At 34.6% G+C, this 20,266-nt stretch overlaps 1 protein-coding gene across 3 annotated transcripts in view; it reads right to left on the bottom strand.

Annotated features, from left to right (window-relative positions):
* The window catches only part of Rb1cc1 (RB1 inducible coiled-coil 1), a 74,056-nt gene that overhangs the window by 9,525 nt on the left and 44,265 nt on the right, over positions 1–20,266 (bottom strand). For all 3 annotated transcript variants that reach the window (XM_077801412.1, XM_077801413.1, XM_077801414.1), the window contains 10 exons: positions 19,377–19,561; positions 18,969–19,155; positions 18,807–18,888; positions 18,465–18,526; positions 16,515–16,618; positions 15,948–16,074; positions 13,963–15,863; positions 3,153–3,318; positions 1,612–1,720; positions 1,282–1,522 (listed from right to left, as the gene is read on the bottom strand). In XM_077801412.1, coding sequence (XP_077657538.1) covers positions 1,282–1,522; positions 1,612–1,720; positions 3,153–3,318; positions 13,963–15,863; positions 15,948–16,074; positions 16,515–16,618; positions 18,465–18,526; positions 18,807–18,888; positions 18,969–19,155; positions 19,377–19,561 — 3,164 coding nt within the window. The remainder of the gene's footprint in view (positions 1–1,281; positions 1,523–1,611; positions 1,721–3,152; positions 3,319–13,962; positions 15,864–15,947; positions 16,075–16,514; positions 16,619–18,464; positions 18,527–18,806; positions 18,889–18,968; positions 19,156–19,376; positions 19,562–20,266) is intronic.

The raw sequence follows: 20,266 nt of genomic DNA, 5'->3' as shown, positions 1-20,266 counted from the left end.
GATTTGTAAATTTTTTGAAATTATAAGCAAAACTTGTTACATATATCTAGGGGCAATGTCTTCAAGTTTCTATTTTCCCCAGATAATAAGAACTGCTCTTTCTCCTACAAGAGTGAATTCATTTTTGAAATAAATGTACTTGAGGTTATATATTTTTCCCACACCATCACTTGTCACATTTATGTTTTTGACACTTTAGTTTGGAATAATTCAATACTAAAAAGAAATATCCATGTCTAGCCATTAGGTATTCAAATTTCCAAACATAAAGACTTTTACCTTATTGTTTCTTGTGAGAGAAGTACCCTAAACTGTCAATTTTGAAAGTTCACATTCTATTTTTAAAGTATTTTGGGCTTATAGAAGTTTATCAAAGAAACATTTAATGGCAGGTGTGGTGGAGTACATCTGTAACCCAGCGGCTTGGGAGGCTGAGACAGGAGAGTTTAAAGCCAGTCTCAGCAACAGCGAGGCGCTAAGCAACTCAGTGAGACCCTGTCACTAAATAAAATACAAAATAGGGTTGGGGATGTGGCTCAGTAGTTGAGTGCCTCCAAGTTCAATCCCTGGTACTGAAAAGGAAGAAAAAAAAAAACAACAACTTTTAATTAACAACTAACCACATTTTAGTGAAACCTAGTCTTTAAAATCTTGTCCTTAGGTGCATGGGGGCAGGAAAAATGGTGGGATGAGATGGACATCATTATCCTAGGTACATGTATGACTGCACATATGGCATGACGCTACATCGTGTAAAACCATAGAAATGTAAAGTTGTGCTGCAGTTTTGTACAATCAATCAAAATAATTCTGTTATATATACCTAATTAAAATAAGTAGATTTTTTAAAAAGTATAGTAGTAATCAGCTACCCAGTTATTCAACAGGAAATAATAAAATCTCTTCCTTAGCTTTTTAAAGCATTTGTTTTTAAATTCTAAAATTTGTTTCGTTATCACTTTTTTAGATATTTTTCTATCACATTATACTCACCTTTTTTGCATCATTTTGCTTTAGCTGCCTCTCTTACACACAAGAATGTAGCTATCTTATATTTTTGTCCTGAGAGGTTTTTTAATACGATTTATTTCTGTCATTCATATAGTCTATTACAAGTTCTCCCGACATGTTTATGCTTTGCATTTTTGAATTACACTTTATATGGATTGTGAGCCATCAGTAAAGTTAAAAATACTCCCTTTCCAAGCTTTATAACTTACAAAATGGCACTACAAACTTAAAAAACCTTAAAATAACACTGTGTAAGACCGACATACTTACTGAACAGACATCATGCTTGTCTCCATTGCTGAATCCACTCTTCCTTCATCTGTTGTTTCCATGGCTGACCTTTCAGTTTCACCTGGGAGTTCAGGGGCACAAGCTCCATAAAGTTCTGGGGCTGTTGTTACATACGCTGAAGGAACAAAACTGCTACTACGCAACTTACTGACTTCTTCTTCAAGCTTTTTCTTTTCCTCAAGCAAACGAGCTCGATCTTCAGAAAGTGACTCTATCAAATCTGAAAGACCCCCAAATTGAAATAAGCATTGAGAAAATACTTCACGTGAATTTTCATTAAAAAAAATCATATTACAAAACAGTACTAACCTTTATCCCGTTCTTGTTGCTGCATTGTAGTTTTTAACTTATCACTAAGATCATTTATTATGTTTTCTTTTCTCAATTTTTCTCTTGTTAAAACAGTATTAAAGTTGGTCTGAAATAATGAAATAATAGCTATTTAAATTATCTGAATACACTTACCAACCACAGCTAAGAAACTAAACTTGCAAATATTTTTTCTATAACATCTGTGTTTGAAAAAGATCATGTGATTCACTAGTATATATTTTAAAATAAAAATACAATGTAATCTGGTAAAAAAAATATATTTTCTTGGCCACAATTTAATAACTTGAAAATGAATTCAATTTTTTCATTATTGTCCATATATTTACAAATAGAGGAAAAGCACTAGCAAATGATTTTTATATTTTGGAGAAAGAAGTAAAATGATCTATATAATGAGAGTGTTGTTACACACAATTTTTTTTTTTTTTTGCTTTGAGTAATCTTCCTGCCTCTGAATCTTCCTTTTGTTTTTAGCTAAGTCTTGATTATTATACAAACCTTTGAGAGCTAACTTTATTTGGTTTTTCTTAGTTGGATATTTGTAATAAGCATGGGATCTGTTTATTGGCTAGATTAATCACTACACAACACTTTCACACTTTCTTACTACAACATTCATATATCCAAGTGCTTTGGTGGATCACATAGGTGGCAATTTAAACTGCAGAATTTCTTCTAAAAGGACTGAATTTATTAAGAATTTCATCTACAAAATTTCAAATGTTTTTGAAGCACAATAGAAATAGATGACTGATGAAATGATCTAAAATAATTCTTTTCATCTCCCTACCCTTTCCAGTTTCGAAAATCTAAGAGCTTTTTGTTTCTTGAATCAACAAATAATGAAAATAATGTTGGCAGCAATAGGAAAACTTAACAGGAAAATAACTTGGTATTTTTAGATGAAGACCTAGTATAAACTCAATAATTTATAATCAGTAAGCACACATGAGCTGTCAGAAAGGAATACTTATAAAACAGCTTTGTATGAAACCATTTATGTTTTTATTATTTACATATAGAAAAGTAGCATACATTTATAAAAGCAGTTAAATGATTTTATTTTATGCACTTTCAAAAGAAAATCATTAGGTACCTTAGAAGTCATCTCTCAATGCTATTTCATAAATATTTAAAGAAGTTTTAAAATATGAAGAAGTCAATTAGATGGCTGTCAATTTTATACTTCTGATTTTAATCAATTAATTCATTTAATTCGTTTTAGAAATCCGAAATTGTATATGTACTCACAAAACAACTTGGAGAAATCAAGAGAAAGCTCAACTGCATTTAGAATGAATCATAAAAGAATCTATAAAGAATAAATTCTTAAAAACAGGAGTTGTCACTCAAGTAATAATTCTTACATAGAACTACTGGTTACTCATCTCCCTGAATACTTGCTTTCCTTGGCTTGTCATGGGACATATTGCTGTTTAAAATTATTAAATACATGCCCTTTTCATAACATTTATCTTTATATTTCATATAAATGTAATGAAGACAGGGGCACATACTTGTTGTTCAGCAATCAAAGATGTTCGAACATTTTGCATTTCTTCATTTTTTCTTTTTTCTTGCTCTTCAAGTTGTTCTAGAAACTTAGCTTTTTCAACCTGAAGCTTTTCTTGAAGTTCAGCAACTAAGCTTGAAGAATCCTCTCTGGTAGAATCAACAGCAGGACTTAAAAATTGAATATAGTATTAATTTTAAAAAACTATTCAATCACAAATATAACAAATATCATATTGAGGCTATTATTGACCATAAATGAATATAGCAAGAAAGATATCTGTATGAACTCTCTGCCTTTATAACTAAAAAGTTAATAGAAACTAGCAAGAGTTTAATACTATATGCCAGTAACATGGCTGATTATATCAGATAAATTCAGCATGCTCTATAGCTTTTATTGGAATATGCGAAATTCTATGAATTTCAAGGTCATCTTCAAATTTTAGTAGTCCTACAACTCTAATTTATGTGACAACTGAAGAAAAATTAAACACACACCCTCAAGATTTATTTTGTTGAAAAGTTCTAATATCTATTATGTAGATTTTAGTTAATTTTTCTAGGTGATGAATACTATAAAACTAAAAGGGAACTTATGTGTTTTCACCAAGCAAGCCTACACATTATTGAACTCATTCATGTTTGTCAGAATCTCTTAGCAGTTGCCAAGATTCAGAGAAAAGGGAAAAAAAACACATTTTAATGATTATTTTCTGGTATATGTTAATTATTATTTACTTTTAACCTAATAATCCTTCTCATTAAAAAAAAATCTGTCCAAGAAATAACAAATACCTTCAAAAGTGTTAAAATATGCTACATCAAAACAAAGGTGCTGCTGTGTTGTTAATTCCCTAGCTACTTTCATTACTAGTAATTTATTGTTTTCAATGTGCATTCACTTGGTTTTAAATGGTATTTTAATATTTTCAGAATCATGGTATATTTTATGATCAATATATTTAAAATGTTTGTTTTTCCCCATGTAATCTCCTATCTAGTTACACAACAGAAATGTACAATCAGTAATGTGAACAACTGATAATCACATTGAAAATGGAGATTCTTTTATCCGTAGTTCCAAATTTTCTGACCAAATCTACTAACTTGAATAAACTTGATACTCAAATTTTGATCCTGAGGGACAGATTTAAATGGCCAAAGACAGAATACGTAATTTGAAATGATACCCATTTTCAAAGTATGAGACTTCTGAATGACAAATAGGCTGGAACAGAAAATCTCAATTCCATAACACAATTAAAAGGACAAAGCAAAAGATATGTTTCCAAAGTTTCTCCTTTGGGGTATAGGAGAGGAAAATATCCAAGTTAAAAATCTATGGCAGGGCTAAAACATTGGCAGGCTACATAAATGGAAATGTTAATGAGAAATTAGAATTTCAAAAAGGACTAGTACTACTAATACTTAAGTGTTCCAGGTTAGAGTAGGCTTAAAAAAATCCTGTTCAGCTAATGTCTTCCTTGAAAAATTATCCCTACAGGTAGAAAGTAAACTGGAAGTGTTGTAAGCACAAGGCAATAACAAAAGCTGAGCACTGTAAGAAATCAGACTGCAGAATTAGGAGGAAGACAGACCACAAACAGTAAATGTTTGGAATTTTATTGTAAATGCAATGTAAAGGCATTAAATATTTTCATCTAGAAAGAAGGAGTGTGAATTTAAGTTTTTATTTGGGATAGGGAGCAGGGATTGAACCCAGAGGTGTTTAACCATTGAGCCGCAGCCCCAGCCTTTTTCTTTTCTTTTTAAAATATATTATTTAGAGACAGGGCCTTGATAAGTTGCTGAAGCTGGCTTTGAACTCAAGATCCATTAGGCTCCCAAGCTGCCGAGAGGACAGGCGTGCATCACTGTGCCCAGCGAATTAGGTTTTGAAAAGATTATACTACTGGTAAGAAATCAGAGCAAAGCAAACAAGGCTGAAGGAGAGAAGGATGATATTAGGTTTATATTACAATGAAATGGTTTTGTTCAAATTGTGGGAGTATATGAATGGGGAGATGTAACAAGATGGGCACTACCTATAATTTCTAGGAGTCTTGCATCTTTGAATTGCCTAGTGCATGCACTCTATTCCAGGGTCAATGCTGTGCTGAGATGACATAGGTAGAAGAAATGGCTCCATGCACAGAAACAATTGTCTTCTTTGAAGACACCATATCACCCCTACTCCAACAAGAATAAGCCACACTAAATGATTAGCATAAGGTATATTATATGATTACTGGCAAGACAGCAAACTTTTGATTATAAGAAATGCAAAGAAGGAGGGCTTAACATGTAGAAAATCAGTAATCATCCACTGCTGGGACCTGCAATTTCTTATTGGTTCTTCAATCTGGCAAAAAGTATATCTCATGGAATACTGTTTCAAGCCCTCATTAGAAAATGTTCAAAATGACTGTCAGCTAAGAATTCTTGCTTATTTTACATTACACTAGGACCTAAAATGGCCTGGCTTCAGGAAGAATTAACTCTAGCAATGAACAGCTAAAAATTGTGGTCTTTACTAGCACCATGGCCTAGCTGTCTTTGGGGATCTAAGGAGGTGTATTTTGGGGCCAAGAAAGGCATGAAGAAAAGATTATATTACAATTTAGTTGTAAAAATATTTTGATTCAAATACCATAGAAATCTAAAACATTTATCTTAAAAGTTGCACCGACATCCTATCAATATTCACATAATTCTTTTTTAATATATATATATCCCCTAAACAAACCTTGAAATTAAAATCAAGGAAGAATAAACATTTGTTATCAGTTAGGAAGTATAATACCATTACACAGAACTTGAGAGTGGATTAGATAGTTCCGCCCACTATCACTAATTAAATTCTAGCAAAAACTTCTGTTGTTGTATGCAAATATTTCTAGTAAGCAGAAAATGTGCATTGAATATGAACTAGTCTAGATGTTTGAACACTCTCTTAACATGGATTACTGATTACATTAAATTCAGGCCTAGTAAATTTATTTACTATTATTTACTGGGTTTTTAAAAACCTTTGAGATTAAACAATGAAATTAAGACAAATTAAAATGCTCCCACCCATACTCACTGATATCCACATCACTATTTCCTGGAAGCAAGATAAGCTTCCAGATATAGTAAATTAACCTCACATGCATACTGCACCAATTTCTTTTTCCATAGGTATGTGAAAGCCCTTTCTCTTATAGTCTCAAAAACAATGTAAACCGTTGATTTAATATTGCCCAATCTGATTTTAACTTTATATTTCCTCAATCCCAAGTAGACTGGACAGCTACTCCCTTTCTGATCATTTGATATTTCCTCTTCAGACTACCTATTCATGTCCTCTGGCCATTTTTCTCATGAACTATATGTACTCTTTTCTTACTGACTTGTGGAAGATCTTTGACATAACAGGTAAAAAATACCCTTATTTATTTCTTGCAAATGTTTCTCCATGGAGGTCAGTTACTCTGTGTTGTTTCTGGCATATCTAGTAATCAAGTAGCAGAAGGCTTGGGAGAGGTGTGGATCGTGTGTCTTCATATTAGCAATATTCTACTTTTCAAAGGATATTAATGTAAAGGTTATGAAAAAGAAGTCCAAAATGCAAAAAAAGTCCACTGAGAGTTTCATATTCCACAAAAACTAACGCTTAAGGAATTACCACTTATAGAATTTTAATTTAGTAATAAAGAATATCCACAATTTTATGAAACAGCTATTTAAATATTCATCTTTTCTCAATTATACATCACTGTAAAGTTGGATTTTTTTCCCTTATATTTCAATCAAAGAATGCTGTAATGGAGCAGATGCAGAGGCAAATAGGAAAACCCATAAGTCAAACACCAAAGTGATTTGCAAATATGTAAAATGTCACTCTTCTCACTTTCATTTTAGAAAATAGTTCAAAAATCTTAATTTATGTTAACATGCTACTATACTACCTTTTAAATTTGTTACGACTTTTAGTACAGAAAATACTGATACAACCCATATAAATAAAATCACTTTTGAGTTCTCAATTCTGTGACAGTAAAAGGACTCTAAGACCAAAGTTAAGAGAACTAATGCTTTTGGTTTTCGCATATTCGGTTGAGGCAGGATGATTACCAAGTTCCAGGTCACCCAGGGAAACTTATTAAAACCTTGTATCAAACAAAATGGGGGGTGGAGGTATATATTTAAACAAAAGTAACACACAGAATATAACTGAGAGTGCATATGTCCCACAAATCCTAAAATACCACCAGGTCCTTAAGAAAACAAATTTTCTAACCCCTGATCAAAAGGCAGGCATCTAAAGGCTGGAATGGTGGAAAGGATATATCATATGCACCTTGAAAGTCCAGAATATATTCCTTCACCAATATTTTGAGAAAAACAAGTATAAATGGCTCTACAATGGTGCTCTACAGGACAGGGATAAAATCTGACATTCAATGAATGTAATGGGAATGACATGACTGTACTATGGCAGAGGCCAATGGGTGACACAAAACCATCATAAACATGATGAAGCTCCACCATTGTAGGCAGGAGAGCCAGAGCAGTAAGCAGAAAATCTGTCCCATAAAAATCTTCCCAAGTGGTTTTGTCCCTTAGGCTTTAATATAATGGGCTGTTTAAAGGCTCATTAAGACCATAAAAAAAAAAAAAACCCACAACTGACTCTAGTATTCAAAAAATGATAACATAAGAGGATCTTTTAGCTCACTCTCTAAGGTCTGTTCCAGTAATCAACTATCTATGAGAGGGATCTGTGGCCTTTTCCAGATGACCAGAGGACTACTTTGGCTCATCCTAAAGCCATTCAGACTACCAGGAGAAGGACAATATTAATACTCAGGTATGAAGAGTCTGGGCCCTGTGGGTCTCTACAGGTATACCATTATGTCTAGAATCTGTAGTGCAATAAAAATAAAAAACCTGGCATAATCCCTACATTGGGAACATAAAGAAACCCTTTACTGAAGGAACCTCAAGTAATGAGGACTACTACTGGTATAAAAGTTCAAGTAAAATCTCTAAATTTTATAAGAGAAAGGGGAGATTTTCTATCAAATTCTCATTTAACCTACACAGGTTCTAGCCAGAAGATAAATGGAGACCAGTAATGGATCATCATAAATTTAATCAGGGACTGACTCCAATTAGACTATTGTTTCAAATATGATCTCTTTGCTTGATCCAAACAAGGCCCCTACTACCTGAGACACCTAGCTATTAACTTGGTAACCTACACCTCTACTGTAGGTCAAAATCCTATCATTATAGGAACAGGTGTCAAGATTTTGTTTTAATGAGGCAGACAATAAAAATATTACCCGAATGATCTCTACTATAATTACTCAAGTATCAACAAAAGCAAACACAGGCAGCAGATAATCAACAGACATGGCTTATAGTCTAATAAAACTGTACCACATTCCTCCCCCCTTATCTGTGGGAAATTTCAAAACTTCTTGGTATATGCCTGAAACTAATACAAACATACTCACCCACGACAAAGTTAAATGTATAAATTAGGTACAGTAAAGGGAACAATAATTAAAACAATAAAAAGGGATGTGAGTGGGGTCTCAAAATATCCTACTGTAGTGTACTCACCCTTCTTGTGATGAGCGATGATAATGTCTATGTGATGAGATGATGTGAGGTAAATGTAGTAGCCCACTGTAATATAGCACCAAGCTACTAGTGACTTTGTGATGAAACATCAGAAGGTGAATCATAGAGCCTTAACAATGCTGGCTGACTACAGGTTAACAGATTAAGTAAAGACGTGGATAAGGGGAGGGAATGGGACTACTACATTTACAAATTGTCTTTACATATTAAGGATGGCCTTGTAAGGTAGTTAGCAGTTTAGACATAAGTCTGATTGACATGAACAAATTCAATGCTTATACCTATTTATCTTGGAATATCACTAAAATGAATGTGAAAGATATTTATTAAAATATAATTCTTCTGGGGAAAAAACTGATGTTGTGAATCCTCAGGTCATCATACTGATCTAACACATTTGATAGTGATGTGCTGCTCAGAACTAGTACAAAGGAACTAGTGAATACCTGAACTATGGGGCTACACGCATGCCAAGTGGGCAATGAAGCCCATGAAAATTCAGTCAGGAAACACATTAAAATTTCTAAGTGTCCAGTGGTCCAGAGCATGTGATGTCACCTCTAACATGAAGGAACAAGATGCTGCTGGGTGATCCTTTCTGAATCAGCATACAGCACATTTGTGCATGTTACTCTAAGCCATTTACCAATAACTTATAATACTGCCTATCTGTGTAGGGCCCAGAATCAAGATGCCCTGAAACAGGCCCAGATAAACATGCTAGCTTCTCTAATATCACAATTCCTAGTAGATGTTTAATGTGTTTGTAGCAGAAATGGATGGTATATAGATTCTTTTAACAGTTATAGGACAAATCACAATTAAGACCCCCAGGATTTTGGTGCAGATAACTATTTTTCTTTCATAAAATAGCTTTAGGCTTGCTACTGGGTCCTTGTAGATACTGGAAAACAATGGGCTAAGTTACCATGAGACATTAGCTGCCCAATACAAAGTACTGTATCTACCCTATCAAGCCATGAAGATAGATATGCATAGCAGCACTGCTTTAGTAAGTAGATATGACATATATAAAACCTAGGTCAAACAAGTTGTGAAGGCTATAAGGAAGGTACAGGAGCTTCAGTGTCCTGCTACACTGCCTCTTTTGTATATAACTATAGCACTCATTCTGAAGGGGAAAAAAAGGCAGGCATAACTCCTGATGATTCTGCACAATGCTGATATTCTTCAAAAGTGCAGGACAAGGGCTGGGGATGTGGCTCAAGCGGTAGCGTGCTTGCCTGACATGCGTGCGGCCCGGGTTCGATCCTCAGCACCACATACCAACAAAGATGTTGTGTCCGCCGAGAACGAGAAAATAAATATTAAAAATTCTCTCTCTCCTCTCTCACTCTCTTTAAAAAAAAAAAAAAAAAAGTACAGGACAAGCCTTGGTGCCACACTGATGGGTACGCCCTGAAGAACAGGACCGAAGGGAAATCTTCCCAGGAGAACAGTGATAATATATATATATATCTGAAATTGCCATAAAGAGAAATGGCCAGGGGTACAGACGTACAATGATTCACAGAGAACAGGTAAAAGGCTTACTTGGGCACTGCAGAAATGAAAAGAAAGTGAACTATTTAGTGAAGAAATTTGTGGAAAAGGAATATGGATGGACCTCTTAAAATGGGAATAAAATGTGAAGATCTTTGAGTCCTCTGATAACATTATACCCACTACAAGAAATCCATGTTACTAATCACATGATGAGGACGAATGTTTCAGTGGCTACCAATTAACTTCTTACTCTACTCACATCTCTTGCACAGACCAATGAAAAATGTCCACAGAAGCAAACATGAGTTTATGCATGGACTCAGTACCATGGGATTGCCCACATCAAACAACAAAACAAACTCCTCGTATGCCAATATTCCCTAGGGAGACAGTCAGCCAGCCACTTGACAGCAGGCTGATTATATAGGACCACAGGCTGTTTTCAAAAGGTTAGTTTCTCTCTGTATGGAATGAAATGCCATGCTTCTAATATTTATGTCAAAACTATAATTCCAGAACTTAATGATGCAATCACTAGAATTGCTTCTGAATAAGGTAGTTTACCATAAAAGATATAGAGCCATGATCTCATGCTCACAGAAGCCATCAGTTTTGCCACACATGTCACTGTCTACAGCAATTTGACCTGTTAAAGCTGTAGACCAATCTACTCAAGATACACAGTACTAGCTGTGACATTTCACACTCCAAAGTTAATGTCCGATGTAGTACACACTCTGTAACACATTCGATAGTGATGTGCTGCTCAGACCTAGTACAAACTCTGAACCAGAGACTACTATGCAATATCAATTTTCCCACAAGAAGCGGTTAGAGAAACAGAAAGGAAAATTGTAACAATCCAGTTGATAAGGGAAAATTTATGATTCTGAGTCATGCTGACTTAGAAAGATAATTTAAAGAAATTAACTAGGAGATAAAACCAGGGTCCCAATGAACTGGAAGAAGCTTACACTATTACTTGTCCACCCAGGGCTCCTCATGATATTGAACATGCAAAAAACAAACAAAAAAAGGCTGCCATTTTGATGACTGATCTTCATTATCAATGGAGATAAGTTATTCCTATACAATGAAGGCAGAGAAGAATATTAATGGAATCCTGGGGCATTTTCTTTGGGTGTTTCTTGGCACTACCATGCACTGAAAAGAAAAATAATGGAAAAACTACAGCAACTTTGTTATAGAAGTATCATTAATGGCAGTATCTTCAGAAACAAAGATTGGAATCATACTATTAGGTAAAGAACTAAGATCAGAGGAGGCAATAGCTAAGGTAATAAGTGAAGTATTAATGGGAGGAAATAGCAAATACCTACTAAAGTTGCAAAACTGTTTAAAAATTTATAGCCTACACATATTAATCCAATTTTAATCTTTAACCCTTCTCCCACTTACTAATTTGTGAAATCAGGTTTGATGATGGTAGTTAATTTTATATGTCAGCATTTAACTGACAAAATACCAGACCTGTGACAAAGCAGAAAAAGAAATAAACATTAAGTGTTCACCCTAAAAGGGCTAGAGTGACATCAGTTGGAATCTTACCTTTTCAAGAGAAGGTAATGATATGTTACAAGGACATAAGGTACATCATGTCAAACAAACAAGTTACTGAAGCATCTTTATTTGGAAGTTCAATACCGGGCAAAAGAGATATATGCCTAACTGTTTACTTTAAGTAGGGTATACAGTGCTGGATTGTGGTGTCCCCTCAGCACTGCCCTTATCCCTTCTGTAATCTTTTAACATGCTACAAAGCACAGATTGTACATTTCCCAGAATCCCCTGTACAGTTCAAGTTTGCCATGGGAAAAAACACCCGCATGGTTTGGAAGGTGGAAGAAAAGCCCAGACTCATTTTCCAGAGGTGGTTGTAGTCGTACTTTCATAGAAGGTTCCTGGCAAGTAACAGAAATGCCCAATTTATGCTGCAAATCGAACTGGACCACCTGTGCTTTGAAGAGATTCTTGAACATTGCATCAGATTGTCAATGAGGCAGAAAGAACCAACCATCAGTTTTGCTGAGTGCTTCAGTTTTTGTTTTCCTGATACATCCCTTAGAGCTTGATAAAAAGACTCTCAAGAGTAAACTTCAGCCAGGCTCTTCTAGGCTCCTTAGGGTTCAACTTTGGTTGGCAACTGTTCTTGTCTGGTCTGTGTTGTCCAGTAGTAGCAAGAAGCTTGGTAGTCAGTTTAGAGAGAACTCCTCACCCTTAATATCTATTTTTCCTCAATATCTAACCAAATTCCTCATTCCCTCAGCATCCTAGGCTGCCTTCGGTAAGAATCCTGTTAGGTCAGTTTAGCCAGAATCCCCAACTCCTGATTCCTTTTTTATGAACTGTGGATTGAACAAGAAGCCTTGCACATACAAGGTAAGCACTTTACCACTGTATCACACCCCCCCAAACTTTTAAAATTTTATTTTAAGAGAGCATCTCACTAAGTTGTTGGCCACAAACTTCTAATTCTCCTGCCTTAGCTTCCCTAGCAGCTGGGATTACAGAGTGACACCACTGAGCCTTGACCTGATGTTTTCTCTTAGTAAGTGTCTATTCATTAATTCCCACCTTACTCCTTTGGCTGTAAGCTTCAACTTGTTCATGTTGTATTCAGAATTGTATCCCGTTCTATTTTGAGATCTCTTTTCCCCTACTGCAATAGGTCTGAAATATAATCTATTCTTATCACTTTAATTACTGTCTAGCTCTGGTTCTTTGACAAGCTTTCCCATTGGCTTTTTTGCCCCCAGCTCTGTTAACATTCATGCAAGCCCTAATTCTTTTGTTAATCCTTCTGATCTCCCCCTAGACTACATGAAGAGGTCCATTTTCAAACCAGAGAGGAGATTTAATTGTACAACACTAAAGAATTATTACAAAGAAGTCAAATAGAGGTTGTTCAAAAAGTGCTAAGCAAGAAACAGAAGTTAAAATATAAAATAAATATCAATATATTTACCTTGAGAATCAATGATGGAACTAATTGTTACATTGATTATATTCTAGAAACTCTTTATCGGGCCACAAAATCCCATCACAAATTCTCAAAAGTACCAAAAACCATCCTCTGTGATCACAGGGCAGTAACAGACATTAATAAGAAGAAGAATGTAAAAACAAAAAACCAACCCACAACTATGGCATCAAATCTGAAATTTCAAAACATTATCTTTCCAACCAGAGAGAAAATAACATTGTAATATATCAAGAAATAACAACAAAAACATATTCAGTCTATGATTTAGCCTTTACTAGACAATTCTCAGACAAAATTAATACTCTCATACTAAACATAGAGCCAAAATAAATGAAGTGAAGAATTTAGTAAAAACCGAAAATAAAAATAAATGAAAAATGGTAAGGGAAGAGAAGCTCCTCAAAAAATTTCAACTTTTCAAGAAAGGATCTCTGAAAAATCTGAAATACTAGTTTATTTTTTAAAGCCACTAATGGATTTATTAGTCTGTTATGTATAATATTTGGAAGAAACCTATTTTTAAAGTATAAAATTTTACTTCATAAAAATATCCCAATTGCTACATTTTACCTATGGTAACAGGTAAATCAAGGTACTATGATTACATGCACAATATCCAAATCACCGGTACTTTAATTTTATAATTACAGACTAAACTTAATTCTTACCTTTGTGCTATTTGATTCTCAAGATGTTTAACTTTTTCTAATAACTCTTTCTCAACAACTTCTCTCTCCAATTTAAATTCTTTCAGGGCAGCCTGAATAGCTTCATCTTTTTCACAATTAAGCTTCTGAATTAACTGTTCTCTGTCTTGATCGTGGCTCATGACCAATCTCTCTTTGTCTTTCTCAAGGTTCTGGATAATAGCTTCATATTTCTCTTCTTGTTGGGTGATTTTTTCTTCTTTTTGTTTTTCAAGAGCACTCAATTCTGAGTCCAATTTACTCTGTAGTTCAACTATTTGTTCTTTTAAGTTTTTTTCTATTTCGAATGCTTGGTGATGCAAAGATGTTACTTTGGCTAATTCGGCTTTCAGAATATTAGATTCTTCTTCGTGTCTACTAATTAACTCAGAAATGCACTGATCTTTTTCAATTGTCATTAAAGTTCTTAGCTCAGCTAAGCCCACCTGATAATTTTCATTATTATCTTGAATCTTTTGGTTTAATTTACTTATTTCTGTTCTCAAATTTTCTGTCTCTTGTTCAAGGAGAGATTTCAAGGTCTCCTTCTGCTGCGTTCTGCTTTCTTCTAGCAAAATTTTTATCTCATCAGTTTCTGCTTCCTTCAATGCAAGTTCAACCTCTAACTTGCATCTCATGTCTGACAAATCAGAAACCTTGACTTTTAATTCCTGTAGTTGCTGTTCTTTTTCCTGGATAATCATGGCATGAGACTCTTGTATCTGAACAATTCTTTGTTGATTTTCTTCTTTCAATTTCTCCAAAGAAACTTGGTGGTCTGTCATAACTTTCTCAAACTCTTGTGTATGCCTGACATGCAGTGTGTCCTCTAATTCTTTCAGATGACTTTGTTCTAAGCACTGAAGTTCTGTCCTCAATAACTGTATCTTCTCATCATTTTCAACATGGAGCTTTTTTAAGTCTTCTAAAACTACCTCTCGTGATTGTTTCAGCTCTCTGATTTCACAATTTTGTGTGTGCATTATATTTTCCATCTCCAACAACTTCTGATCCTTTTCATTCTGTAGGCAAATAACAGCTTCTTTTTCATGTTTAACCAAAGCAAATTCATTGTCTTTATTTTGTAAAACTTCCTCAAGGCATACTAGGTCTCCTTTCAATTTTTTTATTTTGTTTTCATTTTCTTCACTTTCCTTTATTAGTGCATTGAGCTTACCTTCATATTCACTTTTTAAAGACTGTAGTTCTTTTTGATGTTTTTCTTTTAGTGTTATTTCCAGGGAACATTTTACTTTTTCAATAATGTTTCTTATTTCCAAAGCTGTACATTTTAAAGAATTTGAGAAGTCACACTGTTCTTTTTGTACAAATGTTCGGAAGTGGCAAAGGTCTTCCTTGATGGTTTGTATACTGCAGTGAGAGTCCTGGGCAACAACTCTACATTTTTCCAGTTGAACATTCAGAGAAGCATGATCTCCAAAATCCTCTTTACCACATGTGTTTGTACCCTGCATACGTCTACTATCTATTGCATTGATAACTGATGAATAAAGTGATTCCACCATCATCTCTGGACTCTGAGGATCACTTATAGGATTAGGAGAAGATAAATTTTCTTCTATCACAAACTCATTCACGGCAGACATAAAATCTGATTCAGGACTCTCTGCCAATGAATCCAAGTCTAAAGAAACTTGGTGTATAGTCTGTTCTATGTTTGGATGGGGGATAGTTTCAAAATCAAATGTATGTGCATCAATGCTATCTGGAGATAATTCTTCCAAGGGACATACTGCAGGACATAAGGGATCCTGAACAGCAAGTGGAGGAGGAGTTCTCGGTGAGGTAGTAGTTGCAATTCCTGTTGCACTTTCTATCCGTGGGGAAGAAGTAGACTGTGGGGATGCCTGACTCACAGATGCCTGGAAGACAAAGAGAAAGGCTTAAAGAGCTATAGCAACACAAACATTTACACTAAGAGAAGTATTTGAAAGAACTTCTTTTGCCTTTTGTTCATTCAGTAGATCTGTAATGGTCTGTGACATTTCATCCAAACTTTGTGCTGCCTTTACCAAATTATGTAGGGCAAGTACATGCTGGTGTAGAGGTTCAAAGTCACAAAGTAAAGGGACCCTGAAACAGAATGCAAGCAAATTAGAGTTCTGATTTCTTAACCAAATGATGGGTGACTGCATACAATTTATTTCACTGTCAAAAAAAACTATAACATAATCATTCCTTTTTAATCAATACCAGGAGAATTGGCAGAACCCTGAGTTATTATCAGTAAAATGGTAAGTTACAAACCTCCTAACGTTATGACAAGTCAGAGTAACAGCAAGAAAGAAATAAACTGCATGTGAGAGGTAAAACTTTCATCTATTTTATCTTCATTTTCTGAATGTTTATATTTTCTCCCAGAAATTTCCTAAGGAGTCATAGGAGAACCAAACTATCATAAAACATCTATTCTGGGCACCTTCTTAAGAATACTGGTGCTATTTTCAACATTTCTAAATCAATGAAAACATTTTAAGGTTATAATTGAATTTAAAAATAGTAATGACATTTACCTGAGGAATGGCTGAACTTCTGAGGGACAAAATGATTGAAGAAACTGTAAATCTTTTAATGAAATATCTGGAAGTTCACAGTCAAACTTTCGAGGCTTCTGAGTCTGCATAAAAAAAAAAAAATTCTTTTTTTTATCAAAAGTGGTTTCTTAGTGTATTTGAACTCAATAAAAAACTGACCAAAAAAAAAAAAAGTATACTCATATCCACAATGAAGAGGATAAAATAAAAATAAAAGACCAAAGAAAACATGGCACACTACTTTTAGGAACCTTTAATAGACTTGGCATACATATTAGCAATCAACTGATAAGGCCTACTCTTCCCATTTGCCTTAGTTTACAAGAATGCTAATACTCCAACCAATATATATGTATATTTTTTTTTTAGTATTTATTTTTTTAGGTGTAGATGGACACAACACAATGCCTTTATTTTTACATGGTGCTGAGGATCGAACCCGGGTCCCACCCGTGCTAGGTGAGTGCTCTACCGCTGAGCCACAATCCCAGCCCCTCCAGCCAATATTAAAGGAAACCACTCATGGTCTTAGTCATAGGCTATTCTCTACATTTTACTAGAGCTCTAGTATGATCATGAGAGACCAACCTAGCCCTCTATCTATTCTTATATCCTGTTATAATGCCTTTCTGCTATAATATAGTTTAAAAGTATTCTGTGTAATACCGCCTTGCTATTCCCTTGACCTTTCCATCACAATCTCTTTATAAACTTGTGGTCAATTTCAACTTAAAATCAAAACAAAACTGGAAAACCTACCATTTCTTTCTTTACAATATAGGTAAGAATGGAGTGTTTTAAAATAACTAGAATTGTTTTTCTGTCACTATTCAAACAAACTTAGGGATTTTAAGATGTTCTTTATTAAAAAGTATTTTGGGATAAGTGAGTATGGCAATGCCTTCCTATTATTTCATCTACTTGTAGATATTTAAAAATATATACATTTTTAAGCTGAGTGGGGTGGTGCATGTCTATACTCTCAGCTACTTGAGAGGCTGACCCAGAAGGGCTGCAAATTCAAGGTCAAAACAGTGAGACCCCGTCACAAAATGAAAGGGGCTGAGGATATGTAGCCCAGTGGTAAAGCACCCTTGGGTTCATTCCCCAGTACCACTAGAAAGTTTTTAAAGCCACAGGTATGTGCACTATAGAAACATGCTTAAAGCAAAGGGGTTAACATGGGAGTGGTGGGACCTAGCATCTTACAAATTTCATTGTTCAATCCAAATGTTCTTTTGTTTCTTATTATTAAAAAAAAAAAAAAAAGACCTATGCGGGGCTGGGGTGGTGGCTCAGGGGTAGAGTGCTTCCCTAACATGTGTGAGGCACTGGGTTCGGTTCTCAGCACCGCATATAAATAAAGGTCTATTAACAACTAAAAAAAAGTACATTAAAAAAAAAAAAAAAGACCTTGGAACATGGGCTTGCTTAGTAATATACCAAACTAATTTTTCATGGGTTATTTTTCAGGAATTACTGAAGAGACAGTCCCTGTCCCCCATTCTGATTTGTCAAGGCACTAAAAGGGAGGAACTACAGGGGGAGAAAGGAGGAAGTAGATATCAGAAAAGGCAAAAAAAACAAAGGGGGGGGGGAAAGAGGAGGGAAATGGAAGGGCAGAAGAAAGAAGGAAGACAAAGGGAGGGAAGAAAAGGAAGGAGAGAAAAAGTAACAATAATAAACAAGATTATTCTATTCCTACTAATTCTAATAGTATAATATTAGGTATCCTCCTATGTGATGAAGACTCTTAATCAAAATTATAAATATATCCTAAAGCTTTATGCTGACTTTCAAAGCCAAATACAATTTTACATTGATTATAAAAAATTGTAACAATTTCTGTTTCTGATAAGTGCTGCTACTTCTAGGAAAAAAGATTTTAGAATGTACAACTGTACTCATGGTTAGAAAATAAATACATACACAAAAGGAAGGAGGCCAGGAGTCTAGTCCCCGAAACAGACGGTTTCTTAAAAAAGACTTCCCTGTAATAAAGAAATTATACAATGTGGTTATTTTGGAGCATTAACTTAAGGTTTAAAAAAAATCTAGTTTTTAAAATGGTAAATTAAAACTAGGTAATACTTCAGATTTAAAACTTTACAACGGATTCAACTCTACAAATAAAGGAGAATATTTCTCTAGATTTCAATAATATCACCTACATACAGGTCAATGCTACAGATAATTTATATCTATGAAATAAATTAAGACTTCCTTTTTCCTTTAAAAAAGTAAATAAAGTTGTGAATGAAGAACACTTACTAAATAATTTCCCAAAGGATTCCCTTTTAGACTTCTCAGCTTCATACAATCGCTTTCCATCTTTGACTAAAGCACCAGCCCACTGCAAGAGGAAAGCTAATGTCAATAACGCTAATGCTTAAATAATATTAAATACAATTAAAAAGAAATCAAATTGCATACCTCCCTGTAGTGTTTAATGAACATTTTTCTCCTCACAACCTCAACAACAGCTAAGCAGTACATCTGAGGAACTGTACTAAGAGCTTCAACAATTTTGACTCTTTCTAACAGCTCTATTACAAGACGGAGCAAAGCTTGCAATTTTTCTCCATCTTGATCAGCATGTAGCATCACAAAGCAACACCACCTAGAGAATAAAATCCATTATTGTCAACAGCCACAAAAGTTTGCTAAAAATAATGTCTTTTTGGATGGGTTAAGGAAATCATGACAATGCGCTATAAAAATTGACTACCCCAAGGCTAACCAATATTCAGAAACAGTGGTAGGGAAATACTACTTTTATCTCTGGGGAGAAATACATTTCAACTCAAAAGATCCTAAATTAGTTATGACAGAATCACTTACTTTAGTCTGACATGTAGATTATTTGCTAGTTCTTGTTTGGCAGTGGTACACTTCTGTTTAATATCCAACAGTTTTCTATGATTTTGCAACATAATCATCAACTGATTTGCATGACTCAGGCACAAATCAGGTAATACAGATGCATCCTTCAAGTTTTCAGCTCTCATCTGATTAGCTAAAAATCCCTTTGAGAAAAGATATTTTAAAGGGCATTTTAATTTTGTTTCAAGAATGGTGTGAACATTCAGTTAAGAGAAAAATCTCTATTAAATATGAATTGCTCTAACTTCAAACAAAGTATTTGTTTTGGTGGTGCTAGGAATTGAACCCAGGACCTCACGAATACCAGCAAATGCTTTACCACTAAGCTATATTCAGGCCTCAAATAGGATTTTAAAAATCTGGCATTTTTCTGAATGTAATAAATGCATTCATGGGCTGGGAATGTGGCTCAGGTGGTAGCGCGCTCATCTGGCATGCGTGCAGCCCGGGTTCGATCCTCAGCACCACATACCAACAAAGATGTTGTGTCCACCGAGAACTAATAAATATTTAAAAAATAAATGCATTCATAACAATACTTAGAATTAAGAAATTTTTGCCCAGTTAAGTTTGTTGCATTTTTCAAATCAGAAGAAAACAAGAAGATCCAGAAGATGTAACTTATCTAAGACATACTTAACAGCTGAATTGAAATACAACCGGGGGGGCTGGGGATGTGACTCAAGCAGTAACGCGCTCGCCTGGCATGCATGGGGTGCTAGGTTCGATCCTCAGCACCACATACAAATAAAAAAAAATAAAAATGTTGTGTCCACCGAGAACTAAATAAAAAATAAATTCTCTCTCTCTTTAAAAAAAAAAAAGAAAGAAATACAACCAGTACAACA

The sequence above is a fragment of the Urocitellus parryii genome, chromosome 7, assembly GCF_045843805.1.
Source record: "Urocitellus parryii isolate mUroPar1 chromosome 7, mUroPar1.hap1, whole genome shotgun sequence".
Taxonomy (NCBI): Eukaryota; Metazoa; Chordata; class Mammalia; order Rodentia; family Sciuridae; genus Urocitellus; species Urocitellus parryii.
This window is presented reverse-complemented; position numbering and strand designations above follow the sequence as displayed.